At 42.7% G+C, this 19,822-nt stretch overlaps 1 protein-coding gene across 1 annotated transcript in view; it reads right to left on the reverse strand.

Moving 5' to 3' along the window:
- Ubr1 (ubiquitin protein ligase E3 component n-recognin 1) overlaps positions 1–19,822 on the reverse strand; it is a 97,514-nt gene extending 77,692 nt beyond the window's left edge. The window contains exons 1-3 of the mRNA XM_070005914.1: positions 19,660–19,822; positions 5,182–5,438; positions 2,835–2,913 (exon numbers count right to left, since the gene is read on the reverse strand). Coding sequence (XP_069862015.1) covers positions 2,835–2,913; positions 5,182–5,438; positions 19,660–19,740 — 417 coding nt within the window. The 5' untranslated portion in view covers positions 19,741–19,822. The remainder of the gene's footprint in view (positions 1–2,834; positions 2,914–5,181; positions 5,439–19,659) is intronic.

The following is a 19,822-nucleotide window of genomic DNA, read 5'->3' on the forward strand; positions in this document are numbered from 1 at the left end:
GGCATGCAAGGCAAGCACTCTACCTCTAAGACACCTCCCAGCCCATAAATTTATATATATATATTTTTTTATGAGTATATATATATATTTTTTTTGTCGGTCGTGGGGCTTGGACTCTAGGCCTGTGCACTGTCCCTAAGCTCTTCAGCTCAAGGAGAGCGCTCTACCACTTGAGTCACAGAGCCACTTCCAGTTTTCTAGTGGTTAATTGGAGATAAAAAGAGTCTCATGGAGCCGGCCGCCAGTGGCTCATGCCTGTAATCCTAACTACTCAGGAGGCTGAGATCTAAGGATCTCGGTTCAAAGCCAGCCAGGGCAGGAAAGACCGTGAAACTCTTATTTCCAATAAACCACCAGAAAACCAGAAGTGGCGCTGTAGCTCAAATGTTAGAGCGCTAGCGTTGAGCTGAAGAGCTGAGGGACAGGGCTCAGGCCCAGAGTTCAAACCCCACCACCGACGAAAAGAAAAAAAAAAGAAAGAGTCTCATGGACTTTCCTGCCCAAGCTGGCTTTGGACCCCAATCCTCAGATTTGAGGCTTCTGAGGAGCTAAGATTACAGGTGTGAGCCACCAGTGCCTGGCTCATACATTTCTTTTTCTTTCTGGTCCATCATGAGGCTTGAACTCAGGCCCGGGCATTGTCTCTGAGTTCCTTCACTCAAGGCTAGTGCTTTACCACTTTGAGCCACAGTACCACTTCCTCAACCCAATAATTGTTAAAAGCAACTCTACTGGAAAGACAATAAACACATAGAATCGCATCCCTTAGGATAATAAAATATATATAAAAGCAGGCTGATGCTAAAATATGTCCCTAATAGTTCTTTTTATTCTTTTTTTTTTGTCGGTCACGGGGCCTGACCTCTGGGCCTGGACGCTGTCCCTCAGCTCTTCAGCTCAAAGCTAGAGCTCTACCACTTGAGCCAAAGCGCCACTTCCAGCTTTTTCTTTTTTTTTTTTTTTTTTTGTCGGTCGTAGGGCTTGAACTCTGGGCCTGGGCGCTGTCCCTCAGCTCTTCAGCTCAAGGCCAGCGCTCTACCACTTGAGCTACAGCGCCACTTCCGGTTTTCTGGTGGTTTATTGGAGATAGGAGTCTCACGGTCTCTCCTGCCCGGGCTGGCTTTGAACCGTGATCCTCAGATCTCAGCCTCCTGAGTAGCTAGGATTACAGGCGTGAGCCACCAGCGCCCGGCCACTTCCAGCTTTTTCTACTTATGTGGTGCTGAGGAATCAAACTCAGGGTTTCATACATACAAGGCAAGCACTCTACCACTGAGCCACCTTCCCAGCCCGTAATAGTTGTTTTTAGAATTAAATCTTAACCATCAGCTTTGCCCTTTTGATCCTAACACTTCAACAAATGTTTACTAAAAACATCTATGCCCTAGAAACTATGACAGACACAGGAAAAGTATCTAAGACTTGATGAGATATTGGTGGGCCAGCCGCAGATAGCTCATGCCTATGGTCCTAGCTTCTCAAGAGGCTTATATCTTAAAAAATCATGGTTCAAAGTCAGCTTGCGGAGTAAAGTTCATGAGACTCTTACCTTCAATTAACCATCAAAAAACTGAAGTACAGCAGTGGCACAAAGTGGTAGAGTGCCAGCTTTGAGCAAAAAAGCTCAGTGACAGTGCCCAGGCCCTGAGTTCAAGCCTCACAACTAACAAAAATTAAAATTAAAACAGAAAGATCCTAGTTAAAATGCACTCAGCCAGAATTTTGGTTCTATTCAACCAAATTATATCATGATAGTGATCTTGAGTCTTCCCCCTGAATTACTCCTATCACCCTACCCTTCTTCCATTTTTTTCCCCAAATTTTAATGGATTCATTTTTTTTCATTCATAAAGTGTTAGTATTCTAAAGAATATACACAGGGAGGGAAGGGATGGTTGGGAAAAACAAAGGAGGAGGTGAAAACGCTTGATAGGAAATGTACGCATTACCTTACTAACGTAACTGTAACCCCTCTGTACAGTATTTTTACAATTAAAAATATATTCAGGGCTGGGAAGGTGGCTCAGTGGTAGAATGCTTGCCTTGCATGCATGAGGCCCTGGGTTTGATTCCTCAGCACCACATAAGCAGAAAAAGCCAGAAGTGGCATTGTGGCTCAAGTGGTAGAGCTCTAGCCTTGAGCAAAAGAAGCTCAGGGACAGCACCCAGGCCCTGAGTTCAAGCACCAGGACTGGCAAAAAAAACACACACACACAACACACACACACACACACACACACACACACACACACACACACACACACACACACACACACACACACACACACACACACACACACACACACACACACACACACACACACACACACACACACACTATGCACAATATAGAGAAAAGTCGCAAAGTCCAACAACATAATAAGCACCCATCCTGAGAGAATGTTTGATACTTTTGAAGCACCCAATGTGACTTCTTATCTGAATTGTTCATTAGTCATATTTATTTTTTAGAAAGCTTCTATTAATTCAGCCTTACTCCATCAGTAATGGTCACACGTTCAGTCAGCTTTTTCACTCATGACGGGCATGCTCTCGAGCTACATCTCTAGTCCAGCTTTTGCTGGTTAATTGGAGATAAAGAGTCTCCATGATTTTTCTGCTAGGGGTAGCTTTGATCTGTTATCTGCAGATCTCCTGAGTAGCTAGAATTTTAAGTGTAAGGCACTACTGCTGGCTACATATATTTAAGTAGAGGTCTGCAATCCACCTATCAGAACTATGTAACAGGAATTCAAGCACCAGTTAAGAATTTGGATTAGATGGCTACACAATGCTTGCTATTCCAGCTATTTTTAATGGATCTACTTTCATACCTTGTATCGATGATTTTTATGAACACTATTCTGGAAGCAGTCCATACACAGTACACATGTTGGATCAATTGCACAGTCCCTGAAAAAGATCAAAAATTAGATTCCAAAAACTTAGATGACTCCTGCTGATGGCTTGATGTGTGACTATAATGTGAATGAGCTTCCTGTATGGAGTACAGTATGAAAATGCAACAACAAGGGCTGGGAAGGTGACTCAGTGGTAGAGTGCTTGCCTTGTAATGCATGAGGCCCTGGGTTCAATTCCTCAGCACCACATAGGAAAAAAGCCGGAAGTGGCGCTGTGGCTCAAGTGGTAGAGCGCTATCCTTGAGCTGAAGAGCTGAGGGACAGTGCCCAGGCCCAGAGTTCAGGCCCCACAACCGGACCCAAAAAAAAAAAAAAAAAAAAAAAGAAAATGCAACAACAACAACAAAAAAAAACATCCTAGCCCAGTGCTAGTGGCTCACACCTGTAATCCTAGCTACTCAGGAGGCTGAGATCTGAGGAACATGGTTCAAAGCCAGCCTGGGCAGGAAAGTCCACGACACTCTTATCTCCAACTAGCTACCAGAAAACCAGAAGTGGCGCGGTGACTCAAGTGGTAGAGCACTAGCCTTGAGTGACAGAGCTCAGGGACAGTGCCAAATCCTTGAGTTCAAGCCACATGACCAACAACAACAACAACAAAAACAAACAAACGAAAAAAGCATTATCCTAATGTTTTAAACAAAGATGAGATGATTACCAACATAATTTTAGCCACATTTGAGTGTAGCTACACAGAAGTTTACTTTGTTTAAGTTATTTTTATAAAGCTGACCTTTCACCTGGCTTCAAACTGTTAAGTTACAACTGAAAATTAATTTCATGAAAATGATCTTTTTTCCATTATTTGTCATCACTTTATTCTATTGACATTTATAAGTATATTTTACAAACAGTAATCATATACTATTGGGAAAAGACAAAATTCACTGGAATACAAGTAGTAAAGGGGAAGCAATATTTATTTTACACATTAATATGTCCCAAACACCTACAATAGTGCTTGGTATAACTCATACAACGTTTTATTTAATATTTTCAGAGAAACACTAAAAACAGGGGCTAGGAAGGTGGCTGAGTGGTAGAGCGCTTGCCTTGCATGCATTAGGCCCTGGGTTCGATTCCCCAGCACCACATACACAGAAAAAGCTGGAAGTGGCGCTGTGGCTCAAGTGGTAGAACGCTCACCTTAGCTGAAGAGCTGAGGGACAGTGCCCAGGCCCAGAGTTCAAGCCCCACAACCGACTCAAAAAAAATAAAAAATAAATTTAAAAACAATACAAATTAGTGCAAAGTAGATTAAATTCTTTAATTTAAAAAATTAAAACTTTATGTAGCTATAAAAAGGGGTTTCAATTCAACAAATCAGTTATAGGCACAATATATCTTGATCAATGTTAATATTTAATTTTAAAATAAAATATTTTTATTTTAAGGAGTGAAGAAATGAAATCAGAAAGTTCTAAAAATGAAGTTTGGAGGAGGAGGTGAAAGTCAGTGATAAAAAGTGCCTGTCTAAGCCGGGCACTGGTGGCTCACGCCTATAATCCTAGCTACTCAGGAGGCTGAGATCTGAGGATCGCAGTTCAAAGCCAGCCCGGGCAGGAGAGACTGTGAGACTCCTATCTCCAATAAACCACCAGAAAACCGGAAGTGGCGCTGTAGCTCAAGTGGTAGAGCGCTCACCTTGAGCTGAAGAGCTGAGGGACAGCGCCCAGGCCCAGAGTTCAAGCCCCAGAACAGACAATAAATAAATAAAATAGCCAAAAAAATTACAAGCCTACCAGGACATAAAGATTCCTAATAATATCCTATAAAATATGAATGGCCTACTAATCTATTTCCAGCAAGTTCTCTTAAGCTCAACACTGCTGACATTTTTAGCAGAGCAGATAATTACTTGGGGTCAGATAAGAGTCTCTCTGATTTGTCTGTTCTAGCTGGCTCCAAACTGGGATCCTCAGATCTCAGCCTGCTGGGTAGTAGCTAGGATTACAGGCATGAGCCACAGGCACCTGGCTCCAAAGGTTTTAAATAATATGACTATATTTTTTACACACAAAGCAAAAATCTGTCATTTAAATACTTCTGGAGAATAGTAAGGAAAAATGAAAGATTGCTTAACTGAAAGTCATATATTCAAAACCAAGCTTTTCCAGCAAAAAACATACTTGAAGTGTGTATAGGATACAAGGTTAACTAAGTAGGATTAAATCTATTATAAATAATAATAGAGAAAGAGCTACTCTACGAAATACCAGGATTGTAATTATACCCAATCCCATAAATGTCTAATGCTTACCTACAAGAATATGTTGTCTCTCCACTTTTGAAAACCTTCCCACAGAGTTGGAATGCGCCGCTATGCTTTAATTTCTCTAAACAAATATCTGGATCTTCTCCAAATAAGTACCATTCTAGTGGAGTGAATATTGACATTTGCACATTCTCTTCTTGCTTTTCCAAGTCTGGGTCCATCTCAGCAAAATAAATTTCTGGCACCAATTGTGCTAAATGATGCAGGAAAGCAGTATAAAAATCAACTTGTTGATCCCACCACTGTAAGAAAAAAAGAAAGCAATTAAGACTTTTTTTTCCAGTAGTTCCCTCATAATATTTAGAGGCACAAGGGGCTGGGAAGGTGGCTGAGTGGTAGAGTGCTTGCCTTGCATGCATGAGGCCCTGGGTTCCATTCCTCAGGACCACATAACCAGCAAAGGCCAGAAGTGGCACTATGGCTCAAGTGGTAGAGCACTAGCCTTAAGCTGAAAAGCTCAGGAACAGCACCCAGGCCTAGGGTTCAAGCCCCACAACCAACAAAAACAAACAAACAAAACCGTCTAAAAGCACAAGTAATGGCATAATTCTGTACCTTCAAGGTGATCAGCAATATACTTTATTTTTCACCAATAAAAAAGCAAAGTAAATTCGCTATAGAACACACCATTCTGTACAGTCAAATGCCATAAAATATTGTTAAGTTAAAAAAGTAAGCCTTAATACAATCTTATTTTTATTTTTAAAAAAACTAAATTATGTATACCTCCAGAATTTCTACAGATTGCTGAGGGTGTTCCTTGGAAGTAGAGTGCATGTTTAGTATGTGCGAGGTACTAGGTTCTAACTCCAGTACCACAAAACCACGAATCAAAACAAAAACAAAACAGCTAGGTACCCTAACTCCTAGAGTTCAGTTGCTTATCCTACTTAGCCGTATATAAACACACAAGGCTTGTAAATTTACCCTTTCTGATTTGTTCAATTTTGCACTAGCAGTTAAAAAAGGCTTTGCCTTCTCTGTAATCAGTTTCCTCTGAATGAAGCCTCATAAGTAAAAACTGATTAAGCTCTTAAATAGTACTAAATATTCTTAAAGTTGCCTCTCAGCCATTATTTGCCTTATCATGAAGAACTGCTATTTTAAAACACTGCCCTATTCTTCTGATCCACTTGGACAGAATATGTGGAGTACTAACATCTCCAAGTACCCTCTCCATGAGTCTAACCACTTGCTCTCTATCCCTTTACCCTCTATACACAAGGCCTACATAAGAGAATACTTCACCTATAGGCCCAAGATTTCTCTCCCCAGTTAATTCCAGTACATCACTTAACAAAGAAGCTACTTATTGTACTCAAAACATTGCCTAATATCATGGGTTACCTTTATTGTTTTAATTAGTTTTTTTTTACTCTGTGTGTGTATGTGATGCTGGGGATTGAACCCAGGGCCTTCAGCACTGATTGTGGTTTGATACTTTTAAAAGTGCGTATCTGGCCTGGGAATGTGGCTTAGTAGTAGAGTACTTGCCTAGCACACATGAAGCCCTGGGTTCAATTCCTCAGTACCACAAAAACAGAAAAAGCCAGAAGTGGTGCTGGCTCAAGTCAAAAAGAAGTTCAGGGGGCTGGGAAGGTGGTTCAGTGGTAGAGCGCTTGCCTTGTATGCCTGAGACCCTGGGTTGGATTCCTCAGCACCACATAAGCAAAAAGAAAAAAGCCGGAAGTGGCGCTGTGGCTCAAGTGGTACAGCGCTAGCCTTGAGCTGAAGAGCTGAGGGACAGCGCCCAGGCCCAGAGTTCAGGCCCCATGACCGGACCCAAAAAAAAAAAAAAGAAGTTCAGGGACAGTGCCCAGGCCTTGAATTCAAGCCCCAGGACTGGCTCCCTCCCTCCCCATCCCCCGCCCCCCCCCCCCCCGCCAAAAAAAAAAAGTGCCTATCTAGCTTCTTCAGGCACATTGGAGCTTCAAGGAATGAAACTTTATCAAGCCTCTGAACTGCCACAGACCTAGCACAGACACTCAATACAAGCCCTTAGAAACCATGAAATGCTATGTGCTTCTTGCAAGAAGAGACCAAACCAAATTTTGACATAAAGCCCTGCATAGCTTTGTTTATAGTATTCTTACAGGAGATACAGTAAAGTTTAAATTCTTTCATAAAATTGTTCCCATTATTGTCACACTCAGGAAATATATTTCAATTAAAGTTTCTCTTTTTTGGCCCCAGGTTAAAAAAAAAATTACACAATATATACTTGACTGGGTACACAAATACAACATTCCCCGGGCGCCAGTGGCTCACGCCTATAATCCTAGCTACTCAGGAGGCTGAGATCTGAGGATCTGGGTTCAAAGCCAGCCCAGGCAGGAAAGTCCGTGAAACTTTATCTCCAATAAACCAACCACCAGAAAACCAGAAGTGGCGCTATAGCTCAAGTGGTAAAGCAGTAGCCTTGAGCTGAAGAGGTGAGGGACAGTACTCAGGCCCAGAGTTCAAGCCCCATGACCAAAAAAAAAAAAATCATTATAGTAACTATTAGTGGTGACTAGAATAGGTTTGACTTTTAAATTTTTGTTTGGTTGTTTGCACTGTTTTCTTCTTCCATTTGCAAGAGGAATAAAATATTTTTTCTATCAGTAACCATAAAAAGGCATTCCCCCCTAACATTTGGAATTAAGACTTTCATAATTGGTTGTTCTGTGAAAACAAATTTTTACAGCATTAAAATTCCCAAGCATTCCAGACATTTCCCATATCCCCATGGAGACTAAAAGACACGTTCACAACTCTGACTAAGATCATCCGGGGACATGATGCCTGTATGGGAAACATCATTTTGAAACAGGAACTTAAGTAATAGCAGATTCCTTATGTTCAAACCACAGCTTATCCTCCCTCAAGACAAATGCCAGACATCTACGGGACTTTCAGAAGCCCTGAAATGCTTATTTTTAATTTTTTGTTAAATGGCAACAAAATCTGTTGGCTCTACAAATTTCCATAGGCAGAAAAAAATCTCTGTTATTATAAAATCTTCTTGCAACTCTATTTGACAAACTCATAAAGCTTAAAAACAAGCAACAACCAAACTGTACTGCAACTGCTTATTTCATAGAACATTCCATTTATACAATTTATACATATCTGGTATTAGCTACAGGAGTCTATCTGAACACTTCTTGGACAACTTCTAACCCAAAAACTGCCTTCCTTTAACTTTTACCCTAGGCTACCTGAAATAATTCATTGGAATTCACTCTGTTCTTTCATCTAGAGTCTTTCATGAAGATATCCATTTTGTCTCTCATTAATCTCTATTCTCATGATAAAATGAAATGAAGAAATCTGACCAACTCTACTGGGCCAAATTAGGCACAGTATCTATATTACTTTCCATGTTGATTATCCTCTTTTTTTTTTTCCAGTCGGTGCTGGGGCTTGAACTCTGTCCCTGAGCTTCTTTTTTTGTTCAAGGTGAGCACTCTACCACTTAAGCCACAGGGCCACTTCTGGCTTTTTTGAGTACTTTATTGGAGATATGGACTTTCCTGCCCCTGTTGGCTTTGAACCACTATCCTCAGATCTCAGCTTTTGGAGAAGCTAGGATTACAGGAGTGATCAACCGGTGCCCAGATTGATTATCCTCTTTAGGAACATGTACAGTATGCTTCTGAACAGAGAAGTGTGAATATTTATGACCTCTTTGCCCTGGGCACTAAACATGCTTTCAATGAGCATATTTCTTTTTTGGAATTATACTTATAACATGATGAGGGCTGTAAACAATTAAAACCTGTAGATAATATCATAGAAGGCATCCGGTCTTATAGTTGTTAAGGTTTTACTTTTTATCCCAATTGAGTTTCAACTTGCTAGTTTTGATGTAATACTATTTTCATTCTATATTTTGTTATATCTGCCAGCCTTGTCCTGTTTATAAACATGATAATTTTTTTTACTCACCCCCTCTATTATTCTTATAGTCCCTTCTCTTACTTTTATTTTTTTCCTCTTGAGATAATGTATAAACATGCTGTGAGAATTTTTCTTAATTTTTAAGGGAGGTTAAGAGTTCAGGGCCTTGTGATTGCAAAGCACTATGCCACTTGAGCCATACCTCCAACCCTCTTTGCTTTAGGCTATTTTTCAGTAGAGTGCTTCCCCCACCTCACCCCCCAGGATTGCCTCCAATGCAATCCTCCGACCTACACCCTCCTTCTTGCTGGATCACAAAGTATGCACCATCATGCCCAGCTTGGTTCATTATTATGGGGTCTTACTAACTTCTTTGCCAGGGCTGGCTTGGAACCATCATCTTCCCAATATCTACCTTATAAGTAGCCGGAATTATGGTTGCAAAACACTACACCAAGAAAGCATCTTGTCCCTCCTAAGCTATTCTCTTCCTTTTATATCTCTGACCATAGCTCACGCCCCAATTTCCTAGGATCTCTTTGAAATCTTTGAATAAAGGAAATCTGCTTTCCTAAACTCTGGAGTATGTATTTTTCACATACGCATTCTCCTGCATAGACTCTATACTTACAAAGCAATTAGGGTTAGGAAGGTAGCTCAGTGGTGGAGTGCTTGCCTCTCATGCATGGGCCCTGGGTTCGATTCCTCAGCACTACATAAGCAGAAAAAAGCCCAAGTAGTGCTGTGGCTCAAGTGATAGAGCACTTGCCTTGAGCTGAAGAGCTGAGGGACAGCGCCCAAGCCCAGAGCTCAGCCCCCACGACCGACCAAAAAAAAAAAAAAAAAGCAATTAAAATTCCTTCTTAGGTTACAAAACAGAACATATATATACTAAGAAAAGTTATGGAAAATTTGCCAGGTGCCGGTGGCTCACACCTGTAATCCTAGCTACTCAGGAGGCTGAGATGTGAGGATCGCAGTTCAAAGCCAGCCCAAGCAGGAAACTCCTTGAGACTCTTACCTCCAATAAACCACCAGAAAACTGGAAGTGGCGCCGTGGCTCAAGTGGTAGCACGCTGGCCTTGAGCTGAAGAGCTCAGGGACAGTGCCCAGGCCCACCCAGAGTTCAAGTCCCACCCCACGACCGACCAAAAAACAAGAAAAAAAAATTAATAGACTTTTCCTAGCTTACCTATAAATGCAAAAGATTGCAAGGCACTTTAAAAGTTAACCCATAAAGAACCATTAAGTGTTATAGTTCTACTCCTCTAAACAAGTCAAATAGGGAGCTGGGAATGTGGCTCAGTGGTCGAATGCTTGCCTCACATGCATGAAGCCCTGGGTTCGATTCCTCAGCACCACATAAGCAGAAAAAGCTGGAAGTGGTGCTGTGGCTCAAGTGGTAGAGTGCTAGCCTTGAGCTGAAGAGCTCAGAGACAGTGCGCAGGCCCAGAGTTCAGGCCCATGACCACCAACAACAACCACACACACACAAAAAAAGTCAAATAGATCTGGTTCTGAAGCACACATTAAGTAAACTACTAGAATTATACCCAAGAAAACAACTGTAGATTCCATTTTGGTCAGGGTCTATGTCACTTTAGAGTAACAAGTATATACTTGAAGAAGAACAATAACTTCTAGAGTCTTGCACTAATGTTTACTTAAAACAGGATATTTCTATGAGCACTCAGACTATTTGAGGTACTTTACTTTAAAAAAAAAAAAAAAAGCAAACTGTATGCTAGGTATGGTAGAATATGCATGTAATCCCATCACTGAGAGGCTGAGCAGAAGGATCTAGAGATCAAGGGCCAACCTGGGCTACGGAAGGAAGGAAGGAAGGAAGGAAGGAAGGAAGGAAGGAAGGAAGGAAGGAAGGAAGGAAGGAAGGAAGGAAGGAAGGAAGGAAGGGAGGGAGGGAGGAAGGAAGGAAGGAAGGAAGGAAGGAAGGAAGAAGGGAGAGACGGAGGGAGGGAGGGAGGGAGGGAGGGAGGGAGGGAGGGAGGGAGGGAGGGAGGGAAAAAATTTAGCAAGCACACTACAGTGAGTTGAAACCCAAGTAACACCACAAACAAAACAAAAAAGTCTGTTACAAATGTTAAAAAAACCAAACTCCTCAAGTAATTATTGTTTCTTTCATGGGAGACAAGGTAACTCAGAATATAATAGAACACACAAAGCTCACAGTATGTCCCCTGGGGCTAAAGTTTTAGTATTTTTCTCTTAAGCCACCTGAGGCAATGGTTCAAAGGAAATTATTCCACAGAGCACAGCATACAACACCTTTAGAGAGATGGATGAAGTGCCAGCAAACATCAAAGTCAGCACTTAAAATGGACAAGACACCTCTCTGGTTCATCTGTATCATGGATTTATACACACAAGTATCCACACGGATTCTCTCTTCAGTATTGAAGAACATTTTTATTTGCAAGTTAGCACTTGTTAAACATCAGAAGTCACTTTCCAGCACTGGTTCACCTCTACTAAGCTACTGTTCTGTCCTTAGCTTCTTATAGGTACTAAGACTGGATATGTCACTTTGAAGTTTTCGAACTTCTACCTCTATAGATTTGGACAGTGAAAAAAACAGAATTCTCTAACTGCCCATAACAGAATGATGAAAAGACAACTCCTTGAGTATAGCTCAAGAGGTAGAGTGAAAGCTGGGCGCTGGTGGCTCATGCCTATAATCCTAGCTACTCAGGAGGCTAAGATCTGAGGATCATGGTTCAAAGCCAGCCTGGGCAGGAAAGTCTGTAAGACTCGTATCTCCAATAAACCACTAGAAAACCGGATGTGGCACTGTGGCTTAAGAGGTAGAGCACTCGCCTTGAGCTGAAGAGGTAGAGCACTCGCCTTGAGCTGAAGTGCGCAGGGATAGCGCCCAAGCCCAGAGTTCAAGCCCCACGACCAACCCCCGGCCCCCCAAAAAAAGAGGTAGAGTGATGGTTTAAGCACGTGTAAAGCCCTGAGTTCAAGCCTCAGCACTGGGTTTTCATCATAGTTTTCCAATTCAAAAGAAGTTGTGCTCTGACCTAAAATGATATACAAACTCAAATTTCTAAAGAAAGCTACCTCTGATGAAATTAGCATACAACTACTCACTCTTCCTTGTTTTGTTTTTGTCGTTGCTTTTTTTCTTATGATTTGAGACGCGGTCTCATTTTGCAGCACAGGTAGCTTCAACCTCATTATGTAGGCCCAACCTCTCAAATTTACAATCCTGGCAAATGCTGGAATTATAAATGTACACTACTAGGCCAGGTGCCGATACCTCCTCACACCTGTAATCCTAGCTACTCAGGAGACTGAGGGCTTAGCATCATAGTTTGAAGCCTGATGGACAGTGAAGTCCATGAGACTCTAATCTCTTATTAACCACCAAAAAGCAGGAAGTGGAGTTGTGGTTCAATTGGTAGAGCCTTGGGCAAAATACCTCAGAACAGTGTGAGTGCTCAGCCCATGAGTGCAAGCCCCAGTACCAGTACCAAAAACAGAACCAAAAAGAAAAAAAAATGAAACAAAAAAAGAAAGACAAAATTAGGGGCTGGGAAGGTGGCTCATTGGTAAGAGTGCTTATCCTGCATGCATGAGGCCCTGGGTTTGATTCCTCAGCACCACATGAGCAGAAAAAGCCAGAAGTGGTGCTGTGGCTTGAATGGTAGAGTGCTAACCTTGAGCTGAAGACCTGAGGGACAGCGCCCAGGCCCAGAGTTTAGGCCTCCCCAACAGAGCAAACAAACAAACAAAAAAAGACAAAATTAAACAAATACGTATCATTATATTTACTTATCAGTCTTTCTATATGTAAATAAAATCAACTATCAAAATATCATGTTTTCTCTTAAAGATCACCAACCTATATGAGATAGTGAGTATTTTTTCTTAGATTTGTATGATTATTGCACAAACATAACAATATTAAACTTAAAAAAATTCTCACTGGGCACAACATCACTTTGGGGAATAATATAAATGTTCTACATCCTAATTTACTAGTTGACACACAGATATAGTTAAAAATTTAACCAATCCAGGCACCGGTGGCTCACACCTGTAATCCTAGCTACTCAGGAGGCTGAGATCTGAGGATCACGGTTCAAAGCCAGCCCAGGCAGGAAAGTCCATGAGACTTTTATCTCCAATAAGCCTAGAAAACTGGAAGTGGCACTGTGGCTCAAGCAGTAGAGCATTCGCCTTGAGCTGAAGAGCTGAGGGGCAGTGCCCAGGCCCAGAGTTCAAGCCCCATGACTGACCAAAAAAAAAAAAAAACTTAACCAATAGAATGCTTAAAATGGACACATTCTATCATATATAAGTTATATCTCAATTTTTTTCTCTTCAAACTCCTATTACTTCTACCTCCAATTCATATTAGTGTACATTCATTCATTGTTTTGTTTTTTGTGGGTCATGGGACCTGAACTCTAGGCCTGGGCGCTGTCCCTCAGCTCTTCAGCTCAAGGCTAGCACTCTACCACTTGAGCCACAGCGCCACTTCTGACTTTTTCTGCTTATGTGGTGCTGAGGAATCGAACCCAGGGCCTCATGGATGCGAGGCAAGCACTCTACCACTGAGCCACCTCATCAGCCCCCATTCATTCATTTTTTATTTTTGTTGGTTTCGGGGCCTGAACTCTGGGCCTGGGCACTGTCCCTCAGCTCTTCAGCTCAAGGCGAGTGCTCTACCACTTGAGCCACAACGCCACTTCCAGCTTTTCCTGTTTATGTGGTGCTGAGAAATGGAACCCAGGGCTTCATGCATGCAAGGCAAGCAATCTACCACTGAGCCACCTTCCCAGATCTCACTCATTCATTCATTTATGTGTTCAATAAGAATTTTGAAACAGGGCTGGGAAGGTAGCTCAGTGGTAGAGTGCTTGCCTTGTATGCCTCAGGCCCTGAGTTCGATTCCTCAGCACCACATAAGAAAAAAAAAAAAAGCCAGAAGTGGCGCTGTGGCTCAAGTGGTAGAGCGCTAGCCTTGAGCTGAAGAGCTGAGGGACAGCGCCCAGGCCCAGAGTTCAGGCCCCACGACTGGACCAAAAAAAAAAAAAAAAGAATTTTGAAACAATGTGATTGGTTTAATGGAATAGCTACAAAAATAAACAGTGGATCCTCTCAAAGAGTTTAGTCTAAAAAGAAGACATTAATGATTCTACAGAATAGCTACATGAAGTAAGTGCTACAGAAATACAGGAGATGCATGTATCCTGGTTTACCATGACAAAATGTGATGTACTTCTATGGTCTCTATCTCTAAAATTCCTCGTTCTGACTGAACTTTCAGTCCTTCCACTTATGTCAACAATAGGAGCAGAGTTGCCTCCCAAATTTCCTATCTGGGCTTTTCTTACCTTCCTGTTTGTCTGGATTCCAAGGTAAACTGCTACCCTAATATACCTCTTCCACCCCTCCTTTCTTCCTCCACTGCAGCTTCCATCCTCCAAGCAACTCTCAATCTTACTAAATCATATATAGTAATCTCTATTCATTATCTCAGAGTATGTAAGGACTGGGGGTATGGTTCAGTGATAGAGCATATGTTTAATAGAGCAATACCCTAAAAGCAAATGAGGAGAAAGAAGATGAAGTTGAGATATGAGGGGCCAGACCAGATAAAAACTTAGAAGGTTTGTAATGATGCTAGAATATAGTCTAAGAACAATGGGTTAAACTGGGCACTGGTGGCTCATGTATGTAATCCTAGCTGTTCTGGAGGCTTCCTAACTGTTCTGGAGGCTGAGAGCTGAGGATCAAGGTTCAAAGCCAGCCTGAGGAGGAAAATCCTTAAGACTCCTATCTCCAAATAACCCCCAGAAAACCAGAAGTGGCTCTGTGGCTCAAAGTGGTAGAGGTCAGGGACAGTGCCCAGGCCATGAGTTCAAGTACCAACACAGACAAAAAAAAAAAAAAAAAGTACAATATGGCTGAATATGGTGGCTCATACTTGTAATCCTAACTACCTAGAAGAGCCACAGTTTGAGACTAGTCTAGACAAAAAGCTCACAAGATGCTAACTCAATAAAATCCTGGGCACAGTGGCACATACCAAATCATCCTAGTTATTTGGGAAGCATGAACAGCAGGATTGTAGTGCAGGCCAGCCTAGGCAAACTACAAGGCCCTATCTGAAAAATAACAAAATCATAAAGGGCTCAAGGTGTGCTTCAAGTGGAAGAGTACCTGGCTAGTAAACACAAGGCCCTGAATTCAAACTCCAGGACTGGTTTTGGAGGGGTGGGAAAGATAGGACACTTGCATGATTGATTTAATCTTTAAAAAGATAAAAAATCTTTTACCTGTGGCTCTTGGCTAAAGAAAAAAAAAAAAAACAATTAAGTGGCTCATGCCTGTAAACCCCGCTACTCAGGAGGCTAAGATCCGAGGATCAAGGTTCAAATCCAGCCTAGTAAAGTCCATGAGACTCTTATCTCCAATTAATCACAGAAAAAGCCAGAAGTGAGGCTATGGCTCAAGAGGTAGAGTGCTAGCCTTGAGCAAAAGAAGCTCAGGGACAGTGCCCTGGCCCAGAGTTCAAGTACCAGGACCAGGAAAAAAAAAAAAAAAAAAGGAGGGAGGAGGAGGAAGAAGAGAGAAAAAAAAAAAAAGAGGATACTACAGACAACAGATGGTGGCTAGAATTACAGAGATGGAGTTGAATCCAACAGCTACTGGGGAGGTATCTTCTGAGATAAAGATAAGAAAAATCGAGCTACCTTCCTTTTCCTCCAGAATCCTGGTGGCTCCTCTCAGTTCATGATGTAACCATTTTCCCAAGTGCCTAAGGCAAAAACTGGGATCCAGATATTATCTATTTCCTCCCCTCTCCCATCTAATGTCATATCATACAGAACATTAGCCAATGTTCTGTACTTTATATTTCCAAAATGTCTCTCAAATTCATCCATTTCTTTCCAGTGATCTCTCAAGTGAAAGCTATGTTTGGGGTTACTGTAGTAACTTCCAAATTCCTCCCCTGTTGGAAACACCTTTCAGCCAAGAAAATGTCAACTAAGCAATTGTTTTTTTTTTATTCTTTTTTTTTTTTTTTTTTTTGGCCAGTCATGGTGCCTGAACCCTGGGCCTGGGCGCTGTCCCTCAGCTCTTCAGCTCAAGGCGAGCATTCTACCACTTGAGCCACAGTGCCACTTCTGGCCTTCTCTGCTTATGTGGTGCTGAGGAATCGAACCCAGGGCCTCATGCATGCAAGGCAAGCACTCTACCACTGAGCCACCTTCCTAGCCCCTGTTTTTTTTTTTTAATTCTTGAGGTCAGAAGTCCTAGAGATATAAAGTTGGGGACTACACAAATAGAGATGATATTTGAAGCCATATAACTGGATGAAATCACCTAGGAATGTGTAGGCAGGTAAAAGAGCTTACATAATACCATGCCACAAGACATCTCCTGAGCTAAGACATAAGGAAGAAAATCCAAAGGAAAATCCAAAGGAAAGCAGAAGGCCTAGCACACCACCTCAAGATCTCTGGATGCCAAATTTTTCTGTCATCATTGTGAACCCAATAAACCACTTTCCCCTCAAAACTACACCCTATGACACTGCATTACTCTTATCTCCTAGGCACCCATTTCTAGATCCATTCACATACATATTCACTGCTCCTCAAACATCTATCCATTCTGACAGACTCAACTATTAATGTGATACTAGTAACTTCCAAATATCTAGCTGCACTTACACATATGAGGATTTTATAATCAGCAGAGCATACTTGTGAAAATGAAGAGTCTTGGGCCTCATGCCAGATCTATGGAATCTATAATAATAATAATAATAATAATAATAATAATACCCAGGGTTTAAGGAAATTAGAAAGTATAATTAGGGCTATGAATCTAACGCAAGCTGTAAGATTACTTAAACCTCTGCAACTGTCCTATATTAATCATTTTGTGCTCCCTGGCTTCCACAGTTTATTTAAAATACAAATTATTCTAATGAAAGCACAAAAAGCTAAAGCTGAGCATGTTTTATTTAGAAGCAAAGAGAAAGTAAGTTGGGAAGCTAGGATATCCACTGGCAAAATAAAATTTAAAACAATAGTTTCCAAAGGAAAAGAAAGTAGGATGCTCTCTGGGGTCAAGTAGGTAAGAATCAGACACATACTCACAAAAAAGGTGTTTACAGGTTTAACAGTCACAAGTCTCAGCCACTTACATCACTCAACTTTGAACTAAAATTCTTTGACCATTGTGTCACTGTTGAGTTCCTCAGGCTAAATTACACTATCTACTTAGTACTTTGCAAAGACAAAGCCTTGACTAAATGTACATAATCCCAGCTATTTGGAAGGCTAAGATAGGAGGATCAAGATTGCAGTACAGCCTGGAAAAAACGTTTAAGAGACTCCCATCTTAACCAATAAAAACTCAGGGGCAACTGCATGAGCCTCCCATGCCAACTACACAGAAAGCATAAATATAAGGATCAAGGGGCTGGGAAGGTGGCTCAGTGGTAGAGCGCTTGCCTTGCATGCCTGAGGCCCTGGGTTCAATTCCTCAGCACCACATAAGCAAAAAGAAAAAAAGCTGGAAGTGGCACTGTGGCTCAAGTGGTAGAGCGCTAGCCTTGAGCTGAAGAGCTGAGGGACAGCACCCAGGCCCAGAGCTCAGGCCCCACAACCAGACCCCCCCCAAAAAAAAACCACAATAAATATAAGGATCAAGTGGGGGAAAAAAATGAAAGCAGAAAGGGCTCAAGGCTTGGTTCATGTGGTAGAGCACCAGCCTAGCAAGCACAAGGCCCTAAGATCAATCTCCATCCCCAGTAGAGAGGAGAGAGAGGTAGAGAGGGGGGAGGGAGGGAGAAAGGAGGGAGAAAGGGAGGGAGGGAAAGAGAGAGTGAGAGAGTGAGAGAGAGAGAGAGAGAGAGAGAGAGAGAGAGAGAGAGAGAGAGAGATGCTTCTGGCTGAGACTGTATGTAGTTCAGCAAGAATGCTTGCCTAGCACATGCAAACCTTTGGGTTTGATTTCCAGCACTGCAAAAATATGTGGGCAAGTTCTCACATTTTCTTTTTTTCATCTTTTACTATTAATGAAGTGAATCTGAACTGCAATTTGAGGTGGAGAAAGACTTCATGTACTGAACTCTCTCGCATAAACCCTTATTCCAACTCCATCCCTATCTAGTTTCTTTTTCAGTCTCTCCAGGCCCTATCGTTGAGACGTTTCTGTAGCTCACTCTAATCGAATTAAACTAATGCTTGAGTGCTGCACTATTTAAATACTTAGAGACTTCATGAAGTGGTGTATACCCACACACTTTTCCAAATGCCACTAAAAAGACACACTGACAGACATCAGCAGTGATTGATAAGTTACTGGGGAAAGAGGGTAGGAGGATGCACCCAGAACGTTTCTTTTCTTTTTTTTTTTTTTTTGGGGGGGGGGTCTGGTCATGGGGCCTGAACTCTGGGCCTGGGCGCTGTCCCTCAGCTCTTCAGCTCAAGGCAAGCACTCCACCACTTGAGCCACAGCACCACTTCCGGCTTTTTTCTTTTTGCTTATGTGGTGCTCCAGGCCTCTTATTCTCCTCAAACAGTTTTCTCCCCTTAAACCAGCCGGCCTATCAACTCCAATTTGCTATTCTCTGCCCTGGGATGCTTTCTAAACTACAAGAGCAAAAGTAGACATTCCAGCACTAATAGTTTTGCTCCATTGCTCTACGTCCAGGAGTCCCATCTTCACATTAAAAAAAGAAAGGAAGAAGAAGAAGAAGAAGGAGAAGGAGAAGGAGAAGGAGAAGAAAGAAGAAGAAGACGACGAAGCAGCAGCAGCAGCAGCAGCAGCAGGAGGAGGAGGAGGAGGAGGAGGAGGAGGAGGAGACAGGGTTCTCCATGGAAAGTTAGGCCTAGGGTTCTCCATATGCTATCACGAAGACCTCCATTCCTACAGAAACAGGGTTTGGACGGACAGTGGTTCACACTGACCCTGTCACAGATGCACACTGGGCCACCACCAGCAGCAGCTCCCCACCCAGCCGGTGAGCCTAGGCACACACACATTCGGGGGCTGCTGCATCCTGGAGTCCTGTCACCAAGAAGGGAGGGGGGTGGGTATTTAGCACTGCGTCTTTTGATTAAATAAACAGACCGTTTGAAGAAAAATGGCTTTCTCCAACCTCGCTTCAGAGACCCCAGCAAACCACTTCCCCACAATTTCCCAGTTTCTTTTTTTTTTTTTTCTTCCTTCCTCCCCCCCTGCTTCAGGACGGAGACGTGCAAAGGCCGGGGCTTGTCCAGACTGGTGCCATGACAGCCCGCAATTCCGCAGACTCGGAACGGGGCTGACGACGAACTTTCTTTATTTCTTAATTTTCATGGTGGTGGCTGCCTTCCAGATCCAGCCACAAGACTTCTTCCACCACCACCCCACCACCACCCCACGCCCCCTCCCCACCGCCTCCCGACACCCCATCCTCCTCTCCCCCCCCCGCCCCCAGAGCCCCCAGAAGGAATGAAGAACCCGCACCCCCACCCCCCCTACTCCGGAACCGCGGGTGGGGAGGCACTGGAGACGGAGGACAAAAGGGACTTGCCTAAAAGCACTTACGGATGCCAGCCGCTGAGGGGTCTGGGGCACCTCGGTGCTGACTTCCATCCTCTCCTCACCGTCGGTCTCCTCGTCCGCCATCTTAAGGGAAACTAACGCCTGCAGCTGTCGACCCCTGACTGGAAGCGAGCAGAGACCTGTAGCCCGGCCCGAGAGATGACGG

Source organism: Dipodomys merriami, unplaced genomic scaffold, assembly GCF_024711535.1.
Source record: "Dipodomys merriami isolate MVZ:Mamm:240054 unplaced genomic scaffold, mDipMer1.0.p SCAF_69, whole genome shotgun sequence".
Lineage (NCBI taxonomy): Eukaryota > Metazoa > Chordata > Mammalia > Rodentia > Heteromyidae > Dipodomys > Dipodomys merriami.